Genomic DNA, 21,005 nt, shown 5'->3' with positions numbered 1-21,005 from the left:
TGTAGACTGATAGATCTGGTAAAAAAAAAGTCAAACAAAGGTCCTCTCGGTCCAAAAGGTTCCCGAAAATTTTTCCGGTGGCAGCAAGTGGCAAACAAATAGGGTTCTGCTCTAAAGGCGGTAGTCGCGGAAAACAGAGCCCTCAGAATCGAGAGCTCTAATACCAACTTGTAAAATGAAAGGAAAATATATTACTGAATTGTAATTACAACTGTAAAAAGAGTTCTCTATTTAAAGAGACTAACTGACCTATTGGGCTAAGCCCAAAGAAGATTCTATAATACAACAATAAATAATAAATAAAATAATAATTATTTACAATAATAAATAATTAAATATTGTGAAATTTCTTATCATCAATAGGCGGGCATGTGCATTGTCCACCCTTCAAATCCAATCTGCTCGTTCGTAAGGGAGCGTGTTAGAGAAATATAATATAAAATAATTAATGTAGCCTAAACCTAACAACTTAAACTTTTGGATTAAATTGACACTTTATAACCATCCTCTACCACAAGGCTTTAGTAGATCGAACTCGGGAAAAACAATTATGAATTTAATAGTTATAGAGCACGAAAATGAAAGAATGTATTTATATTTTCAAAATTGTAACCAGAAATTTGGAACAAGCTACAACATATAATATTCATTTATCTGACAAATAGTAAAATTCAATCAAACAACACCCGGCTTGAGCATCTCTAACCAAGAGTATGCAACAAAACTTTACCTCAGACCATCATTGACATTTAAAATTGCATTTGATATTAGAGGTAGCTAGTGCTTAGTTGCTTACATTTCTCCTAGCAATGGAAAACATCTCATTGATCCTAGCTGCTCCACTTTTTTCACTATCTGTGAACTCAGCACCCGAAGCAAAAACAAAAGGCAGTCCACTTTCTTTTGCAAGTGTCCTAGCAAAAAGTGTTTTTCCTGTTCCCGGAGGCCCAGAGAGTAGAACACCCTGAAATGTGATTTCTCATCAAACAACTTACCTCATATCATGTGAATTCAAACGTAGCATTGAGGAGGATAACTCTCTATGCAAATATCAAATATTTTACCCGAGCAAACTGTACGTCCCTTTCATAGAACTGCATAGGATTTCCCATATAGATCATCAATTCATCAAGAAGATCCCAAACGTCGCCCCCTAACACAACTTCTTTGTACATAGATTTTGTTTCACCAACATCTCCAACTGGCTGGCAAATAAAAGAACATAACTAGTAATAAAACTTGCAGAAATAGAAAAATTAGCAGAAAAGGAGCGAGACATTTTATGAAAAATTCAATTAAGTGCTGTAATTTTATTTTGGTGGTCTATTTCTTACAGTTTATGAGAGATCAAAAGCTTACCATGATGAAATTTTCTGCATAAGCCATATCAAAGAGTTGATTATATCTTTTGAAAAGAAAACGCTTGGAGGTGACATGTAGAAGCATCACAGACTCCCTTATAAGCCAGAGAATTAGAATGCCTGGTACTAATGCAATCACTACCTTCATAAAATAATGGATCTGTTGCTTCTGAAGGAGATCTACTTCAGCTCCAGAACTTGTAATCATCTCAAACAGATAAGGATCAAGAGGGATATCAACCTACCAAATAAGAACTACGTTAATCAATAGATGTCCCCGAAGGGACAACAGCTGGAGAACCTTGGAGAGAAATTTGAGATTCTTGATCAGCCGTAACAACTTTTTAGTAACTTACAACAAATTCCATTGGAAAACCTTCTTTCATTGTCACATACAATCTTTTCAAGTCTTCAGTAAAGACAACAGCTGCTACCTGTTCAAAAGAATATAGCTCAGCAACTGCCAACTGACCTGATTTGTCAAAGGTAGAATGTGCATGGAATTTAACTAGACTTGAGGACTTCATATGATAATTAAAAAGCCGAGATATTCTATTCTAACATTCATATTTACAGTCAGCCATTGCAATTGCTAATTTGACTCCAAAAATTGCATTTCCCATTATATTACCCAAGTCCAAACATCAAGAAGATGCAACTGCATTACTATCAAAATTTAAGGTCATCTAGATGAACAGTCGTTACTAAAGATTGTATCAAGTTCTAATAAGGGTTACATTATCCACTAACCATTTACACTCATATGTTGTTAGAATACCAGTCTCAGTCCAGATTATCATATTAGTCTGGATTCATTAGCATATGTAGCACATGCTAGAATATTAGTCAACTATAGTTATTACTGGAGTTAATACCTGTTAATTAGATCTGTAATTAGTCCTTGATTAGATATTGTACTTAATGCACTCATAGAATAAATCAAATGAAACTAAGAAGACAACAAAACTAAGAAATTAATGAAAATACAAATGAAATCCTAATCATATTTACAGTATATATATTCTACCTAAATAGGAGATATAGGAAGTATTTCCCTAAATAAAAGATACTTTCCAACAGGCTTCTTAGTGATGCTCCATCGTTAGATTGTTGCCGCCATCTTTGCTCCTATTTTGCAATAATGTCTATTTTGGAATGTGTAATACGCAAATCCTATAGTGGCGTTATTATACTTTCTAGTGGAGTTTTGGTGGATAGTTTCTGATCTATTTTGCTGTGTGAGAGACCCAAGTTTTGGTTGGCTGCATTTTTATAACTTTAAAAGTACTTATATTATTTTGGGGTGTCCATATTTCAGAGGAGATTTGGCAAAATTTCAGTAGAAATATCTTTGGAATGTGGAACCTATAAAATATTATTATTATTGCTTATATTTGCTAGATTGTCTATCAATCGCAGCTTGGGGTGGATCATGACACATAAACGCTATTTAGAAAGATGATATTCTTACAAGGATAAGGAAAAATGTAGAGTACAATTATAGAAATGGAACTCACCTCAGAACTATCAAGTTTGTCAAGAAAATAATTGTAAGGAAGTTTAGGACGATAGCGCCACCATCTCTTAGCAATCCAGAGAGCCCTTGTTCCCCGTGTGGCTGTCACCTTTTCTGCCACATCCTTGCGAAGGCTATTTTCAACCTCTTTCATGTCAAACTCAACTACATATTTGGCATTTAAGGAATCCAATTCCTCAACAAGACGTTCTTTTCTAAGGATCTCCCTCCATTTATGAAGTCTCTCACGCCATGTGCTCTCAGTTTGAACTTCACCTGCTAAGAAATGTGTTCTATTAAGAATTAAAAAGATGGAAAGTATGCTGCTCCTTAGACAGATAAAGGGATGAAAATCAAACTACCAATAGGCTTGATTTCAATATCTTATTTGAACCATAACCAGCCTAGAGCTATGCATGTAACCTCAAGAGGAAAAGTTTATAATGGAAACTTGGATATGCTCACAAATCCGACAATTTTGAGTATTAAAATATCTCCAGTTGTAGTTGTCACGCAAAAAGTCCCAGACATCAAGATTAAGTCAGCCTGAAAGAAAAAGCCTTTAACAGTATGCCAACTCAAAGTACGAGGCCTTTGTTAATTCCCAGCAACAACAAACAAACCCTATCAGACCCACTAATCAAATTCATTGGGATCAAATCATGTCATTGAGCTCTATCAAAAAATAAAATTTTCTAACCACCACAAAAACAAATTCAAAATATGGCAATGGGGCATCAATAACCTTTTCTACAATGACTCTAATACGAACCTTCGGTGGCAAGTCAGTCAAATGGATACCATGACAATATATTTGTTAAAACAACGATTCAATAGATTAGCTTTTGAGTGGCGAAGCCAAACCTCGATTTCTCCATTAAGAGACTTTTTTTATTTTCACTCCACATTTTTAAGATTTCTCACCCGGAAGTCTCAAATTTTTTGTAGCATAAAAAAAGAAAAGTGTATAAAAGTAACAGTTTATGTTTTGTATATAAAATCAAACTGCAAGAACAACAATGACAATCCAATACATGATGTATACATATTTATTGGTATCATCTTATTTCAATGCAGAGGACACAATGAAATAAATTATAATCAGGAATGAAATGAAACATCAAGCTATGGAATGTTATTTATCAAGTAATGGTAACAACTTCTCAATGTACCCCAAAAATTTAAAAATAAAAAAGAACCGAAATTGTGCAAAGTAAAGAGAACCTGAAATGCCCAAGCTTTCTATTAGTTCTTTCTTCTCTTCTTTTTTAAACCTATCATCATCCTCTATAATTTGTTTTACATGTTCCTCGGGAGCTTCTCGATCATCCTCCCATGCATCCTCTCCAACATAAGAAGTATCATGAACAAGTGTTCCATCAGGTCTTTCAATAAGCTTTTTCATTTTCAATCCTTTCGGTGTTGTCTTCTTCCACATACCCTTCTTAAACCTGCAATTAAAGAATTAAGGAAAACCATGGATAAATGGACAGAACACATTAAAAGGTTCAGTATATGAATTGGCTTTATAGTTTAGGCTTCAGATAGGTCTGAAAATGGTCCAACGTCAATGGCCATCAGTGGTTGAAGGAAAACATTGGCAACATGATTTTAGGAATTTTAAGGCCGATGTCAGCATTATTAGCAAAAAAACACACAGATACTGATTCAAAAAGAAGATGACATTGTGATTGTAAAGAATCAATTCAACCCAAAAGCTTAAGCTGTTGGGTGAGGCTACATTAATGGCTTTATATATCTCAACACGCCCCCTCACACGAGAGCCCACTGGGCTTGAAGGGTGGACAATGCACAGGCCCACCTACCTGTGCGAACAAAGAAATTTCACTTGAAAGAAAGTGGAGGGCAGTGAGGATCGAACCCGGGACACAAAGCTCTACCATGTAAAGAACCAATTCAACCCAAAAGCTTAAGCTGTTGGGTGAGGTTACATTAATGGCTTTATATATCTCAACAGTGATTAAAGTGACCTTTTTTTTTTTTGGTTGATAGATAAGTTGTGATCATGGTTTAAATTGTGGTTGTAGTCACGGTTGCAGCTGCGGTTGCATTGTGATTACTGCAATTCTGAGCATTGCAGGTTGCAATTGATGTGGCTGTGATATTTTTTGAAGTTTTCAGCCATGAAATCTAATTTTTAAACAAAGCTGCAACATTGCGGCTGATCCAGTCACTGCAGTTACATTGCGGATTATTTTTTCGGAATAAAGATCACTCTTCAATTGTGAGATGATACCACCACCACTATAAATCAAGTCTGGTCCTCAATTTGAAACAACACATGAGGCATCATAATTCGTAGCTGATTATAAATGTTACATACGTCCTCTTTGATAGTCCAAGGCCAAGGTTATGGAACATACACCATCAAACATGTATTGGTCAAATCAAGAAGCCATCCTGTAGTTCAGTATGCCAGTGTATAGGTACAGGATTCAGTTTCTATCATTGACTTGTTTTAATGAATGAGTTGTCTAATTTTTAACAGGATAGGAATTCTTTTTCAATCAATTTGATTAAAATCTTAGTAGGAAACTAGTGAAAGATACATTTTGAAGAATTGAAGTTTGAGAAATCATCAATTTGATTTCTAAGAGAATTATGACAATAACAATTAGATATGCCAAAATTATATATAGCAAGAGTGCATGTCTTAAAAACATATGTGAATAAATGAGGATTTACTTACCTTCTAATGTTACTGGGGGAAGGCTCAGGAATTAACGCCTCCATGTAAGCTTCTGTCAATTCTTTTCTCTGGCGATTTATGTAAGGTGCTTGAATTGCTACATACACTCCTCTACAAGCAAATGCCAAAACAAAGATATAAAGAACTAATGCACCAATTCTCTTAGGTTCCCAGTTCTTGAGATTCTGGAACAAAAACAGGCAACATTGCTTTAGTTTACATTTATTAAAGAAAAAGAAAGAAAGAAAGAAAGAAAAAGAAATAATAATAATAATAATAATAATAATAGGGGAGGGATCTTTTGACTCTAGAGTAAGACTTACAACTCTTACTCCTCATCTCAACCGTTGATTTCCGTCCATCTAAAGGTTATTATTTATTTGATAACCGTTAGATGGACGGAAATCAACGGTTGAGTTGGAGAGTAAGAGTTGTAAGTCTTACTCTAGAGTCAAAAGATCCCTCCCCATAATAATAATAATAATAATAATAATAATAAATAACTGAAGCCAATTGTATGGACAAAGCAATCAGTCCACTTTTGCCATGCTGGTCCAAAAGTTGACATTACATCCCTTTCAATCAAAATGTTTAGCAGAATGCAAACGGTTCTAGGAGATAAAAATTACATAAATGCCAAATAATTATTAACCTCAAGCAATTGATCAAACAAACACAATCTTGTGAGAATAAATTTGTATTAAATATCTGCAGAATATAGCATAAACTGCACACGCGTATGAAATGCTTGAAAATCAACCGTGAGTAGAACAGTAGAGACAGACCATAAACACAATTCTGTCCTATCCTGTCCTATCAAGTATGTAAAGGAAAAGAGATGCCTTTGAAATGCAGGCACTGCCACAAAATTTTGGCCAGTCACTCTTATGTTGCACTTGATTGTGGAAATTAGATTTTGCTCTCACTCAACAACCCCACAACAATAATAAAGGAAAACTTAACATTCCCACCCTTACAAAGAAGGAAAAAACACTCACTTCACTGAAAATAACACAATCAGTCATAGAGCAAACCCTATATATAACACTTCTACTTTTCCATCAACCAATCCCAAAGAACATTTTTTTTTTTCACTAGAAATGAAATTAACAGCAAAAATCCCAGTATAGCAAATTGAACGAGTTACCTTCCAACGTTCCCAACTGTTCCAATCCACAAACTGGGATACCCAATGAGTCCCAAACCTTCCCAATTCATCTCTACTAGTCTTCACACCATCCCTGACCCCACCCACAAACGCACCCACCTTCACACTACCATCTTCCAAGTCAAGACCCGTCTCCTTCTTCACCATCTCCCCAAATCTCACCCAAAACCGCCTCGAACCGCGCCGCAACGATCCGGACCAAGAAGACCCATCAGCGGCATCTGGGTCTACGTTGGCTGAAGCTTGAAACTTGAGCCTTCTGCTCCTGTGTGGAGCTGTTAATGTGAAAAAATAAGGATTCTGAGCAGTTGGGGTGAGTGGTGATGATGAAACAATAAGAGGGTTTGGCCTGTATGGAACGATGAGGTCCATTGGTGGGTTTCGGAGTTGGGAGTGGAATGAAAATAGGCGCGCTTTGAGCTCCTACAGACAGTAGGTGCTTCAGCTTCTTTATTTTTATTGATAATTGGGATTTTGGGGTTTAAGAGGTTTATCCATATTATATACATGTCATTTCCTATATTTAATTAATATAGAGTAATATTTTTCTTATATCACATCATAAAAATATTTTCTCTTATCCAAACAATAAATAAAAAAGAGAAGAGAGTTGGAGGAGAAACAAAAAAAAATTATGGGACCATTTAAAAAATATAAATGTAGGAGATAATATTTTTGCTATGTAACATAAGAAAAGTATTACCCTTTAATATAAAATATACGTGTGTTTAGATTTCTTAATTATGAACTAAAATGTTAATAATTTTTATGCAAAAGACAATAGTTTTTATTAACAATATTTTTATAGGGCTAAAAACTTTAGTGCTAAAATTGACTTTTGGTTTGGTAAAAAGAAAAAAAAAAGAAAAAATTAAAAATTAGAAGTATTAACTTTAACATTTGATATATTTCTCATTTTAGTATTATTAAAATGATAATTACATGAATTTTATTTTATATAATTACACTTGCTATTCCGGTGTTTAAAAAATTTTACAAATATTTCTTCTGCAAGTAAAGGCATGTCTGGTGTACAAGATAGGATAAGGCCTAATAGTATAAGACCTGATAGTATAAGGTCTGATTGTATTAGACCTGGTTAAATTTTAATATTATCCAACATTTGGTATAACACCTCACAATTTTAAATCAAGTAGTTAAAATATTAAGTGAGCAATCAAGTGATGGATTAGTGAAAATCCAAAAGATTAGGCCAAAATACAAAGAAAGGGCAAAACGGTAATTAGCCAACACGCAACCCTAGGAAGATAAAAATTGAGTAGAAGGTCTCAGATGGTAAAAATAACCCTGGAAATGGGTTCAGAACGAAAAATTGAGTGGACAGGCAAGTTTCAGAAAAATCAGTGAATAGTGTTTTTCGCGGGTAAAAATACCGCGGTACGATTGCACCGTAAAACGTGCCGATTGAGTTTTGAGCTCTAGGTTTCAAATATGAGTTAAAAATGGTCTAATGAGTTAGGAAATATGATTTCTTATAATATTCGATGAAATTAAGACAGTTTGGGGAAGCGTGCAATGGCGCGCATAATAGCTTAAAACAATGTTTTCTCCGAACGAATGGAGGACTCCTAATTCATCTGATCAAGCCTATTTAAAGGGGAATAGTTAATGTTAAAAATTTGAATTTCTAAATAGGTTGTGAATTTACGGACGTTTAGTGGAATCGGAGGAAAATTCGGATTAGTTTTGAATCGCGTGAGGTGGCAGTGGGACCCACCCCACTTAAGTGACTTAAGCCATATGTGCTTGACACTATTCATGCATCACTTTCCTCCCTCTTCTTGCTCAAACCCGCAGCCACCATAGCCCTTCCCCTCCAAGATTTCATTTCACCATAACTTAGCCATTTCTTCACCAAATCCATTGATTCTTGTCTTGAAATTTGATGGAAATGGCCTTCTAAATCCATTGGTGGTACTCCCAAGCCTTGAAAGCTACTAGATTTTGAGAAAAACCCTCCCCAAAGCTGCGGCCCTTTCCTTTAGATTTGTGAAAATGGTGTTGATTGATGCTCCAATGGTGGAGTATGTTTAGGAGGAGCCTTGTGCCAAGCTTTTGGGTGAGTTTCCTTGTGTTCCAATGGTTTAATTTTGTGGTTGAATTTATGAACCCTAAAGAGGGCTTGTTGGATTGATGTGTTTAGAGAGCTCAATTGGAAAATGTTTGTACATGAATGTGTCTTAGAATGATGTGTAGTAGCCATAAATGCAATAAAAATTATTGATGAAAAATGTGAATTTTTAACTTAGAAAATTTTGAGGTTGTCATGACTTTGAGTTTTGAAAATGTGTTAGGATTGGATTGATGAGTTGTTGTATGATTGTATGTTGATATAATAGGATTGTATGAGGTGTGAAATGATTAAAGTTGTATGGAAATTCCTTGGAATGCCATAGGGTAAAATTCGATTCTTTGAGGAAAGATTGAGGAATTGATGTTGAAAAATGATTTGGATGATGATTTGTGTAGTTATATGGTGCTTAGATGGGTTGTGTTGTGCTTGGAGAGTGTTTGAATCAATGGAAAAAAATGAATTGTGTTAGAGACCTAAATGAGCCCAGAATGAAATATTTCGCAAAACGATGCGTAAATGTCGGAAAACGGAAAAACGACGATTGAACTAGCCTCTAAACAACCTAAGGGAGTGTTATAAAATGAGAAAGAAAATTTAAGAAAATAAATCTCAAATTTACACCTACATGGCCGAACCTCCAAGGGGAAAAGGGGTGATTTGGCGATTTTCGCGTTTTGATGTAATTCGACGCGAAAATGACGAACCGGCACTTGAACTGGCCTATTGACGACCTAATGAGACGTAACAAAATGAGAAAGAAAATTTAGAAAAATAAATCTCACTTTTACACTACAATGGCCGAACCATCAAGGGAGGATGGGGAGGATTTTTGTGTTTTTGCGTTTTGATACTATTTGACGAGTACTGATGGATGTACGTTATTGTATAGGTTGCCGTACGTCGACCTGAATCCCGAATCTTGAATCAGTGAATTGCCCTTGGTCCGGGACCAAGTGGATTGAGGTAAGAAATTGGTTCATTGCATGTGTAATTATAAATTAACATGTATGGGTTGAACTGAGAGTGATTGGGAATGTCCTCTGTGTAGGCATTCCGCTGTGTACCGAGTTGAGGGATAAGCTGCTGCGGAGCTTGTGGAAACACGAATTAAGGTAACCTCTTGGTACTGAGGCTTGTTCCCCTTTTCTGTTCCACCTTGCCAGTTGATGGCAACGGTAGGAAGTGTGTATGAATAGTATAGAACACATGAGCATGCATGCATTATTGCTATGGGTACTGCAGTACCGAGTCTCTGGCCAGTAGACAGTTTTATTAGCCTTCGGGCATTTTCGGACTTCCGCTGGATAGGTCTCCAGGAGGGAGTTCCAGTTGACTGCGGTCATGGTGTGTGATCCGGGTAGGAGCACACTAGGAATGTCTTTGGCGTTTTGGTTGGTTTGGGCATCATGGTTGTGGTTTCTGTGAACACACCTTGGATGATAACCATAGGCTTATATATGCCGAGGGCGTACGTGGAATTGGGGTTACCATCCCGTATCGTCGTATTTTGTTTTCTTTATATTCCCCATTCTCTAAATCCCTTGCTATATCCCGTTTTCAAAGTGGTTGTTGTATTCTATTGATATGCATCGAAGTGAACCATTGGGTGGAGTTTTCTCCAGAACCTCTTGGTTACTGAGATATATTCGTATATCTCACCCCGTCTCGGGGCATTTATTTCAGGAGGTAGCAGTGGAGCAGGAGCCTCGGGCAAGAGGCCCGCAGAGTGAGCGCTGGAGCGCTTCATATTTTGCATTTTGTTGGCCGTGTGGCCTAGGCTAAACTTAGGGCATGAACATGTCATTTGTATTTATTAGTAGCTTCATTAGCATCTTGTTCATGCCATTTTGCCTAAGTCTAGTAGTGATGTATTTGGTTATGTTGTCTTTTAAATTAAGTTGAAATTTTAGAAGAATGTAATTTGAAGTTTTAGTTTCAAGTTGTAATTTGTAAAGCCATATAGTAATAGTATTGATGCATGTCTAATTATGATGGAAGGGCCTTAGGCCTATTTTAGGTTATGATAATATGTATGATGGAAATATGCATTAAAAAGGTGTTAGTGATTGCAACTACTTAAGAATGATTAATATGGACTCTATGTTTAATAACTATAAACTGGATTGGGTTGTAAGTGCCCCAAGGCGTTGTTGGTCCTTGTGTGTGCCACCCATTGGATTATTACTGTATTATCATGTGTTTATTAGGTACATTTGAGGTTTAAATGATCTTTTACGAATTTGGGATTATTGGAAAAACAAAGGAAACTCTGGCGAATTTTCTGTAGAATTGACAGATTTTAGGCGAACTTCGGGAGAGCATATCTCCCTCCATAGAGGTCCCCTAGGGACGTGCCATACGCCATTTTGAAGGTTGAGATGTCCTCTACCTTGTGTCAAAATTTGAGGAAATTCTGGGTTGATCTTCGGCCTGAAAAAAATAGAGAAACACGGACTGCCCATGTGCCCCTGCACCGGAGGCAGATTCTGGACCGGATTTGGGAAATTATTTCCCGCTTCGTTTCTCAGTCAAATTGAGCGTGTGATATATCAAAATGAAGTTTGAGATGTCTCGTTTGTAGGATAAAAATTTGAGAGCAAATGCTTGAGTCGATTGAGTGCAGTAATTCGAGCAATGTGAGTGGTTTGGAGCTGTTTTTTGGGTTGTTTGGGCTAATTGCTTATCCAACTTCAAACGGCGATAACCGGAGCAAATGAGCTCCGAATTGAGCGTATGTTAGCTTGTTAAAAAGGGAATTAAGTAATACAAAAATATAATCTGAGAAGAAGGGTTGGTTGCGATCGGTTTGGTCGCAGAAAAATTTAGAGTGAAACATGTTCGAATTGGTAAAAATGTAAAGTTGGAAATAGGCTAAGTGAGTTTATGGGAACTCCTTAGTAACTCATAATAAATGATGTAAGTTATAAAAATAGTTGAAATAAGTCTTCCGCAAGAGTTTACGGTTACGGTCACAGCTTTTAATTATTACGCTTTTTATGATTTAAATGCTCACGTAATAGTCGGAAAAAATTTATTCTCGTTTTTTTAAATGAACTGCTGTGATTGTAACTGCGCTTAATATCATAATTAATGTTAACAATACCGGTACGTAACGGGCTGTTACATTTGGCATGGTATTGTATAAGATAATATATTATATAAGATAATGTATTGTCTAGTGTTTGGTAATTCAACATATACACAACATATCCAATGACTATTATAATAACCCTCCCTAGTAAGTCTTGAGGTTATATAAGGATTTTGAGAATGATCACTAAATTTGGCATGTTTTGAGATGAATAAGTTTGTGATGCTTGTTTTGTTGAGTAAATCATCTGATCGACATGATAAGAAAGTATGATGATACAATTTAAGTCAGAAATGTTAATTAGGACCCTAATGGTATTATTTGAAAAGTTTGTGGGTTAAAGTATAACTATGTGAAAGTTTAGGTACTAATTTGCAAATAATCAAAATGCTTGGTCTAAACTTGATTATGTTGGTTTAATTAAATTCTTTGGAGAATTTTAATCTGCAGAAGTGGTTTTAGATTGATTAAATTATGATTAGATTAATTCGTATAATTAAGTCAAAGTCTTGATTAATATAAATCAATGGTATTGGTTTTAAGCTCCAAAAGTCAAAGGATGAAGTAAACTTGCCAATTAAGTAACTTTGGTTGATTTTTTCACTATGTAAGTCGATTTTCTCTCTTCTTTTTCCCCGTGTACAGCCGTGTGTCTATGTGGAATGAAGAAGGAAAATGGACCAATGATGTGTAAGTTAATGTTGATTAGTAAAAAGCGGGGTGAAAAAGTTAGCAAGCAAACTTAATAACTAAGTTAAGTAACTTTGTGACTTTTTCTAAACATATTAGGCTTCCTCTTTCTTTCCTTGTCTCATGTACACTTTCTCTTCCTCTCCTTGTCTTCTTGGCCGAACATATGTCTTGAAGAAAGGAAAACTTGTATCTTGAAAACTAAACACTTTTAGAACATGATTTCTACATGAAACTTGTAGCTTGTGAGCTTGTGAACTTAGCCATCTGCTTTGTTCTTCTTGAAAAGCTTGTTTGAATGTGTTTTCTGCCTCTTCCTTATTTGAATATGTTGCTATCTTTGGAGGTTAAGAAGTCTTGTTTGATGGTTTGAAGTGTCGAGATCAACCTGTTATTTTGGAAGCTTTTTAAGGTAACTTACTTGATGGGATGTTTGATGCTGAGATATGAATTATGAACATGATTTTTCTTGATTAAGGGTTTGATAATATGATGCTTAATCATGATGCTTGATATAGTTAAGGCTCGGTGTAAGAACTCACACCTTTAATTAAGGAAGTTAATTAATTGATTATGTGAAATTAGGAAATAATTCCATAATTGACCCTAATAACTATTATGAGACTTAAATAATTATAGTAAATGGGTAATAGTGCTGAAAGTCACTTTTCTGACGAAAAATGCAGATACCGGTTCTGCTCGTTGTATAAGTGCGTACCGGCGAAGTATCCCGGAAAATTATGAAAAGTGAGTATATATTACTAGAAAAATATGTAGGACTGTGATTTCAAGTTTCAAGTTAAAATAATGAGAACTGGTGCCAGAACTGATACTGGCTATGGAAAAGCGCGTACCAGAAAGGTGCTGCGAAAAATATAATAAAAATATGATAATTCTTGTAAAATTGAGTAGGTTAAGAATCCTGAGTTTGGGATTTAAAATGCTAAGCGTAGCTATTAATGCTAATACTGTGTATTTAATTGTTAAGTGGCTATATATATGCTTGTTAGCACAGAACCCTAGGCTTCCAGTTATTTTGCCTGCATGAGAGGGTGGCTGAGCAGCTCCCTAAACACTGTTCCATTGCTCTCTCACCCTTTCCTTGAGCTTTGTGATCTCTTCTCCTTCATTTCTCTTCACCTTGTACCTTGGGTGAGTGGGAGAGATCTTTGTGAGTGTGAAAGGAGCACCTTTTCTGAGTTTGGAGGCTGTGAGAAGTCAGTTTTGGGGATGTGTTCTTTGTTCTTGTGAGGTGTGGTCATTTATTTGGCATTTTGATGCTCCAAGGTGCCTTCTTGTTGAGTGAAAGTTTTACCTTCTTGCTCATTTTCGTGCACCTTGAGGGACAGCACCCTTGCATCTGATTTGTGAGCTCCAAGAGCATCATCTTTTCTGTTTTGAGCCTTTGGGTAAGCACCCTCACTTGGATCATGAGTTTTAGATGTTAAAACTTGAGCCTTGGTATGTTAAATGAAGAAAATAAATAACCAAGATGATCATTAGCTTAAATGTGTTTAAAAATGCATGCTTGAATGTCTAGAAGTGTTAAAAGTTGAAGCTTATAGGAAAAACTCTTAAAAAAATGCATTTTTGGCTTTCTGTCACAAAATATCCCGATATTGGAAAACCAATATCCGGATATTCATCCATAAATATCCGGATATCGATATCTCGATATTCCTTTGGCAATATCCCGATATTTTGGTCTGGACAACAACAAACCTATTTTAGTAAAAATTTGATATCTTGAGCTACAGAGCTCCAAATCGAGTGCCGTTTGGACCTATGTGAATCTAACACATAGGGCTACAACTCTATAAATTTTCGTAGCCATTGGATAAGTGGTTTGATCGAAGTATCAATTTTAAGCCGCATTTTGGTTGCTGGAAATTCCGTTTGCAGCAGTCACCTTGCGTAAAACTTAACCAGAGTTATACAACTCCGATTGAGACATTTAATATGTCGTTGTAAAGCTCGAGATGTCTAGTTTAACATATTAAAGTATTGGAATTTTCGGTAAAGAGCTGCAATTAAAGCTTTAAAAAGAGTAAACGCAGTTTAATGCTTAAGTCTTTGAGAAAAGCCTGCAGTAAGTGAAAATGAGAAAGAAAACGTATTTATTTTGACATGAATTTGTAGAGCATGATTATTGATGATTAAGTATTGTATTAACAAATTGTGATTGTGCCGTTTGTGGGCCTTGAGCTTGTGTAGACTCTTGGTTGGTTAGCTGGCTTACAAGGTAAGCTTTCGTGTCCTCGGTTTAGCCATTGTTGGTTCCACCATACCCCATGGGGGAATGGTTTATATGCATGATGTGTTTTCATGCTTTGACGATTGGAATTCTTTTGAACTGTTATGTGTAAGGGCCTTATAATATGCATGTGTTGTTCCACTTTGACGGTAAGCTTGAGTATGTAGCGTCATACAAGATGGTGAGACTGGGGTGGATGCAAGTAGCGTCTTGCACTATTTGTAGGAGATAGACGTATATCCTGCATTTCTCTGGCCAGTAGATTATATTGACACACATGACATGGTTATCTGTGCATTACACTGACTTTGGAACTTATATATATTGTGTAAACTGCTTTTAGAACTTATATTGCACATGTAAGTGAGCTTGGGGTGGAAGATCCTTGAGGACCCCTTGTCTTACTGAGATTTCTGTTTAGAGATCTCACCCCATGTTTGGGGCACCATTTCAGGTTCAGGTAATGCGGGGGTTGAGACCTCTAGTGGCAGGAGGCTAGAGCTTAGCTGATAGATGATACTTGTTTACGCTGCTTATGTTGTTATGCTGTTATGATTGGATGCTGGATCTTGTTTACTGTCTTATGTTTTTAGCTTCAATTTATGGATTTCTATGTCGAGACTTTGTTGGTTATGCTGTCGATTTGGTGAGCATGGGGATTGTCCATGCCACATAGACTTGATTATTGTCTTATTTTATCTGGAGTTGTAATAATGTATCAGGATTATTGTCCGAATTGCGTGTTGTAATGCCGTGACTTAGATACTCACTTTATATCTATACATTGAGGTATTTCTGTTAGATGTCTTTTGCATTTACATACAGGCGATGATTTTATGAAAATGATTAAATAATCAACTTGGCTAAGTATAATGACGTCATAATTGAAAAAGAAAAAGATATTCCGCATTTTTAATTAAACACAGCTTAATACGATGACATGTTAACAAACCGGGTATACACGGGGTGTTACACTTGGTAATTGTTTTTGAAGTAAACTAAGCTTGAAAAGTTAGTTAAAATGCATGTTAATGGGTTGTAATACTTAGGCAAGATTTGACCTATGCATGGTCCTATGAGTATGCTATATATTTGATATGATGAAAAGTCTTCGTTAACAATCATTGGAGTTTTTATAAGTGCTAAATGAAATAAAATAAAACTACTAAAACAAGAATAACTATAATCAAGAGACAACAGGGTGGTGTTAAAACAGTTTAACAGAAGGAACAGATTCACTGTTTCACTCTTAAAGGGGCTGTTTTCTCTGCTCAAGACTTAGCACCTTTTGGCTTTGTCCCAGTTTCTTTGCCTGCCAACTCTGATTCCTCAGCTCATGGTCTAGATGGCTCACAAGTTTCCATATTCCTATGGCTCCCTTGACTCCAACAGGTACTTAGTTCAGAACCTTAAAATGGACGAGTTGGCCCCTTATTCCTAAGGTGACCAGTAGCGTTTTTGCCATGGCATCTACCTTCCCCCAATAGCTAAGCTGTCTGAAATCCCTTTCTTATGGAAGTTCCTTTTTCAGTATGTACCCAATTTCCATTGGCGCACAATGAATATAGCTTACTTAGCCAAAGAAATACAAAAAGCTTCGGTCAAGAGTTTTGAAAACAGTTCTTTAAGAGTTTCACAGTTTACCCGTTCCACAGATAGTTCAGCTCATGGCTGATAGTTTAAGCATAATTATTCTCAACTGAGATCACATAGACCCGAGATTCAGTCAAGAGATAACGATTGGAACGAAGAGAAAAACACTTATATTAATTTAAAAGACAGTTTACAAAAAGAAACAGAAAATGGAGAAAGATGGGTATTTGCTCGTGAGGAGTCTTGATGGTTGTTTACAGAGAAGAGAAAAGGGGTTGTCTCTTAACTACAGTTACAACTGAAAATTAAACTAAGTTACTAACTACTACTACTACTAGGTGATCTTCTTCCTTCTGGACTTTAATCGCTCCAGAATCCGATGATGTTTTTGTATGAGGGTGGTCCTATTTATAGATGGAAGGAGAGTGGCAAGCTTGTAAATCCTTTGGAGCAAGTTGCTTGAATGAGGGGACGGGACAGTGGCAGCAGAGTATGGAAGCTGCGCAAATTGCTGGATAGAACAAGGTTTGGTGATGATTAGCCGTAGTTTGCAGGCATTCCCATGTTTTTCTTCTGTTTTCAGCCAATGAGAACTCTTGATTCCCTGCTCTTCACGTTTCCAGCTGCTCAATTGGTGCACCGCCTTGCTTTTTAGAAGTCTTTAACTCTACGTTACCTGCAAAGTATATAGAAGCATTAAATGAATAGAGCAGGTGCATTAAATGCGTCTCAGTCCATTCCCCTTTTAATATATTTTAAAGGAATACGTTACCATCCGTTCCCCCACCGTGTTTTTGTCACAAATGTGTAAAACAAGTGATTTTCATGCTGAAGTTGCTCATCAGATGAGGGAACGTATGGTATTTTGCCATCAAAATGGGCTTAGATGGGAACAAATTTACGTCCCATCAAACACCCCAAAACTAAATTGTTGGTTGTCCTCAAACAACTCAGAAATATTGTATTGGTCTGCCCAATTTAAAAGAATAGCATAACAGAAAGGAACTTGAGCCAGTGAGCAATCATGAACTTTTCAGAAAAATGAACTACTCTTCATAGTGAACAGTAAGAGTATTCTGTCCCCAGAGAAGAGAAGGTTGTTGATCTCTTGTCTCACTGTCACTCATGGGTTGGTGTTTGCTCTATCAATTCCTGGATGTGATTCTTCAGAACTTGCCTTTCTGCTGCGTTCCTATGAAGTACAGCTGTCTTCCCTTTTCAAGGACCTTTGATGGATGAGTGTATGGAAATGTGGAAGAAGTGGTGGTTTGATTTGTGGGATCAAGGAACGTTTAGCTTTTGTGTCTTTGAAATTGGACTTTTTCTATTTTGAGGGAACACTTTTTCTTGAACCTTTTTCCCTCTTTGGAGGAAGGTTTTCTGGTTTTTCTTGAATTCTTTTGAATGGTTGTTCCCCTTTTTCTTGTTTTTCTTCTGTCCCTTTTTGGTTCATTGTTGAGTACGTTCCTTGTTCTTTCTGATTGGCCAGATGGTGTATGATGGGGGTGAGGTGAGTGTGTGATTCTGTTTTGATCCTTGACAGCAGAATTCATCTGTCTTCAACAGTACTTACAGCATCAAGGCAAGCTGAGAAGTTTCATTGTGGTTACACCTCAGGAACGCTCTCAGAAGTAGGTGTTTGGCATTTTTCCATTCCTTATCAGTTTGAGTTCACACAGATCAGCTTCTTTCAAAAATCTGAGGATTAAATTCCCTGCACTATTTCTATTTTCTAGTACTCAGAGAAAGAACAAGCATGATTAGTTAGTGACTTTGTGTTTCATGTATGTTAGTTAATCCAAAAGAATCGGGGCAGTCTTAATACTATAACTGAAATGCATGTATATACCAAACAGTTTGATAAAAAAAAAGTCTTTTTCATTGCAAAAAGATTAATTACAAGGGAACAGAAAGAAAACAAATTAAAAACAGAATTGAAAATAAGCTAAGCTAAGATAAATAGGAGGGTTTCTCCTTTTCATTGTGGAGGTCTCCTGTCCCAAGGGTTCCTCTTTGCAGCTTCAGCTTCCTTGGCTTCATCAATCTCCTCCTGTGTCAATGGTCTCCTCCTGAGCAGATCTTGCAATCTGCGGACTTCATTTACAGGGAGCCATTTCTCAGCATCCTTCAGTAGATCGCTGATGATTGCGACCAGGGAGTTGATGGTGGACCTCATCATTGTTCTGCCATGGCGAATGTGGACAATCTCATTATTAACATCTATCAGTCTCATCTCCAGCTGATAAATTTTCTTCTCCAAGTATGTTCCAAAGGCCCTGAGGGCTTCCTTGGTTTCTTTCCTTTCTTCAGCATGCTTGAGGAGGTGCTTGTTCAGCAGGAGCTCAGCTCTATGGTTATGCAGAGAGTTTGAGAGTATCAGGGAGTCAGATGCTCTTCTGATTTCTTCTTTGACAGCCTTGAGAGTGGATGCATAGGAGGCAGTGTTGGCTTCTTGGATGTTGGTCTTGATGATGCTGAGTTGTTGTTCTTTTTCTACCTTCTGCTATTCCTGGAATTGGTTGAAGGATGAAGAGAGTTGGTTCAATCCGTCCTTTAGAGCTTTCAGCTCTTCATTGGTGCTTATAATGTTAATCTGGGGAACGGATTGCCTTGCTGGCAACAACTTTTCTTTTTTCTTCCCTATCATCTCAAAAATCTCAACAATCCCAATTTGTGATTTCTTTCTAGCTGGGAGAGGGATTGTTGTAGCAGGGGAGGAGGACGGCTGCTGGTTTTGCTGTTGGCTGCTGCCAGCAGTCAAAGGTGCTTCAGGTGCTTGCCTGGGCTCATCCTCTGGTGGTCTGGATGATGAGGGTATTGCTTCATTATGTTCCCCCATCAGTGGAGGAACTGTCATCCCTTCTTCCTCTTCCAGAGCTCTACCTAGAGCTTCATCCCTAGTGGTGTCAGGACGATTGATGGGGTACAGAAGAGGGCCTCCCAAACTAATTTGCCTGGGGACGGATGGCTTCGCCTTCTTTTTAGGGGATTCCACAAGAATCCCCTTTCCTTTGTCATCTTTCTTTTGTGGTTGAGCTTCTTGCTCAACCACTGGTGTTTCTGCAGCAGGTGCTGCTTCTTTGTCTTTCTGTCCCTCTCCTTGTTGTTGCCTAGGAGAGGGTTGTGGGGTGATTTGTTGTAGTGGAGAGTGAGCAGGTGGTGGGGATGGAATGTCAGAAAATGTAGAGTCTGAGCTGCTTGGGGACGTCTCCATTGCAGCTAGTTTTGGTGCTGCCAGCCTTCAGCTTTTTTGCCAAAGGCTCATTGTCTTCACTCTCCTGGTCCGAGAGGGTGATAGGCTTTGCAGAGGATGCTCCCTCTGGCCTATTGCTATTGAGGACCCTCTTTATACTCTGACTTGAATGTTCCCCTTTTCTTGGGGGAGGTTTGGCAGGAGATTTCGTCTTGCCCTGCTTGCCATCAGTAGCAACAGGGGTATCCTTCTTCACCTTGGTAGGAGGAGGGATGGTTCTTCTGGCCGGAACGTGGCCAGAGGAGGAGGATTTTGTAGGAGTGGTCTTGGTGGTCTCCTTTAGTGAGGCCACAGATGTTTCCTCCTCACTATCTCTGGTGGGGGAACGTCTGAGATTGGCAGGAATAGGTTGGGTGGTGTCAATGTAGGTGCTTTTAAGACCGTTCCAGGTCTTAGCATCAATGATAGATGCCACCTTTGTGGTGTCATCTGGGAGTTCCTCTACACCAGCTCTCCTGCAGAGTTTGGTGATGAGGCAGGGGAGGAAGACCGTAGTCTTCCTTATGTCCCTCTGCAAGCTGTTGTAGATGAGGGTTACTGCATCAAAAGGGATGTGCTTAATGATACAGTAAATTTGAACTTGAAGTCCCCAGCTAGCAGAGGCTTCATGAGAGGTGGGGGTGATGTTGGAGTTGGCAAACAGTGCCCAGAACCTGGCTATGTCCTTCATGCTCCCCTTGCAGAGGGACCCTTTGTAGTAGTTGGGATTGTCCAGGGCTACTGTCTGCTTCAGATCCTTCTGAAATTTGTACACCTCCCTACTATCCAAATACTCCTGGTATGGACAGTTGGTGACGGAGGGAAGGTGGAGTACTTCCTGGACATCAGCGGGGGAAAATGATACTTGTTTTCCCCTCACTGTGACCACATCAGGTGCCTCCTCTTCGGGCAGCCTCCTCGTCTGGTATAGGAATTCCCCCACCCAGTTCAAGTTTAACTCACGGTCATCAGTGGCGAAAAGCAACCACCGAAGTTTGTCCAGTGATTCCTTCACAAATGAAGGCAGAACCACTTTGTCCTGATGCAGAGAAATGTTCCTTTCTGGGTACAGAATGATGGTGGGTTCAGTGAGCTCTGGTTCTTCGCCGCGGTTGGCTACAGGGGTCACTTTAAATGAAAGCTTAGTCATTTTGTTCAGAAAGGGAGTTAGGGCACAAATGCAGGAGGGATAAAAGGGTTCTGAGTTGAATGGAAGTAGTAGAACTTGAAGAAATCAGAGACCGAGTTTAAATAGACTGTGGGGGAGAAAATGAAAGGTTTCTGGGACGTGGAGG

General features: G+C 37.8%; 1 protein-coding gene across 1 annotated transcript in view; it reads right to left on the bottom strand.

The window, feature by feature from the left end:
* The window catches only part of LOC133294135 (ATP-dependent zinc metalloprotease FTSH 12, chloroplastic), a 43,730-nt gene extending 36,603 nt beyond the window's left edge, over positions 1–7,127 (bottom strand). The window contains exons 1-8 of the mRNA XM_061492788.1: positions 6,735–7,127; positions 5,588–5,772; positions 4,102–4,328; positions 2,879–3,153; positions 1,718–1,795; positions 1,360–1,602; positions 1,065–1,205; positions 797–964 (exon numbers count right to left, since the gene is read on the bottom strand). Coding sequence (XP_061348772.1) covers positions 797–964; positions 1,065–1,205; positions 1,360–1,602; positions 1,718–1,795; positions 2,879–3,153; positions 4,102–4,328; positions 5,588–5,772; positions 6,735–7,127 — 1,710 coding nt within the window. The remainder of the gene's footprint in view (positions 1–796; positions 965–1,064; positions 1,206–1,359; positions 1,603–1,717; positions 1,796–2,878; positions 3,154–4,101; positions 4,329–5,587; positions 5,773–6,734) is intronic.
* Between the last annotated feature and the right edge of the window lie 13,878 nt (positions 7,128–21,005).

Source organism: Gastrolobium bilobum, unplaced genomic scaffold (genome assembly GCF_033153095.1).
Source record: "Gastrolobium bilobum isolate Gb01-03AN ecotype WA unplaced genomic scaffold, APGP_CSIRO_Gbil_v1 utg11591, whole genome shotgun sequence".
Taxonomy (NCBI): Eukaryota; Viridiplantae; Streptophyta; class Magnoliopsida; order Fabales; family Fabaceae; genus Gastrolobium; species Gastrolobium bilobum.
This window is presented reverse-complemented; position numbering and strand designations above follow the sequence as displayed.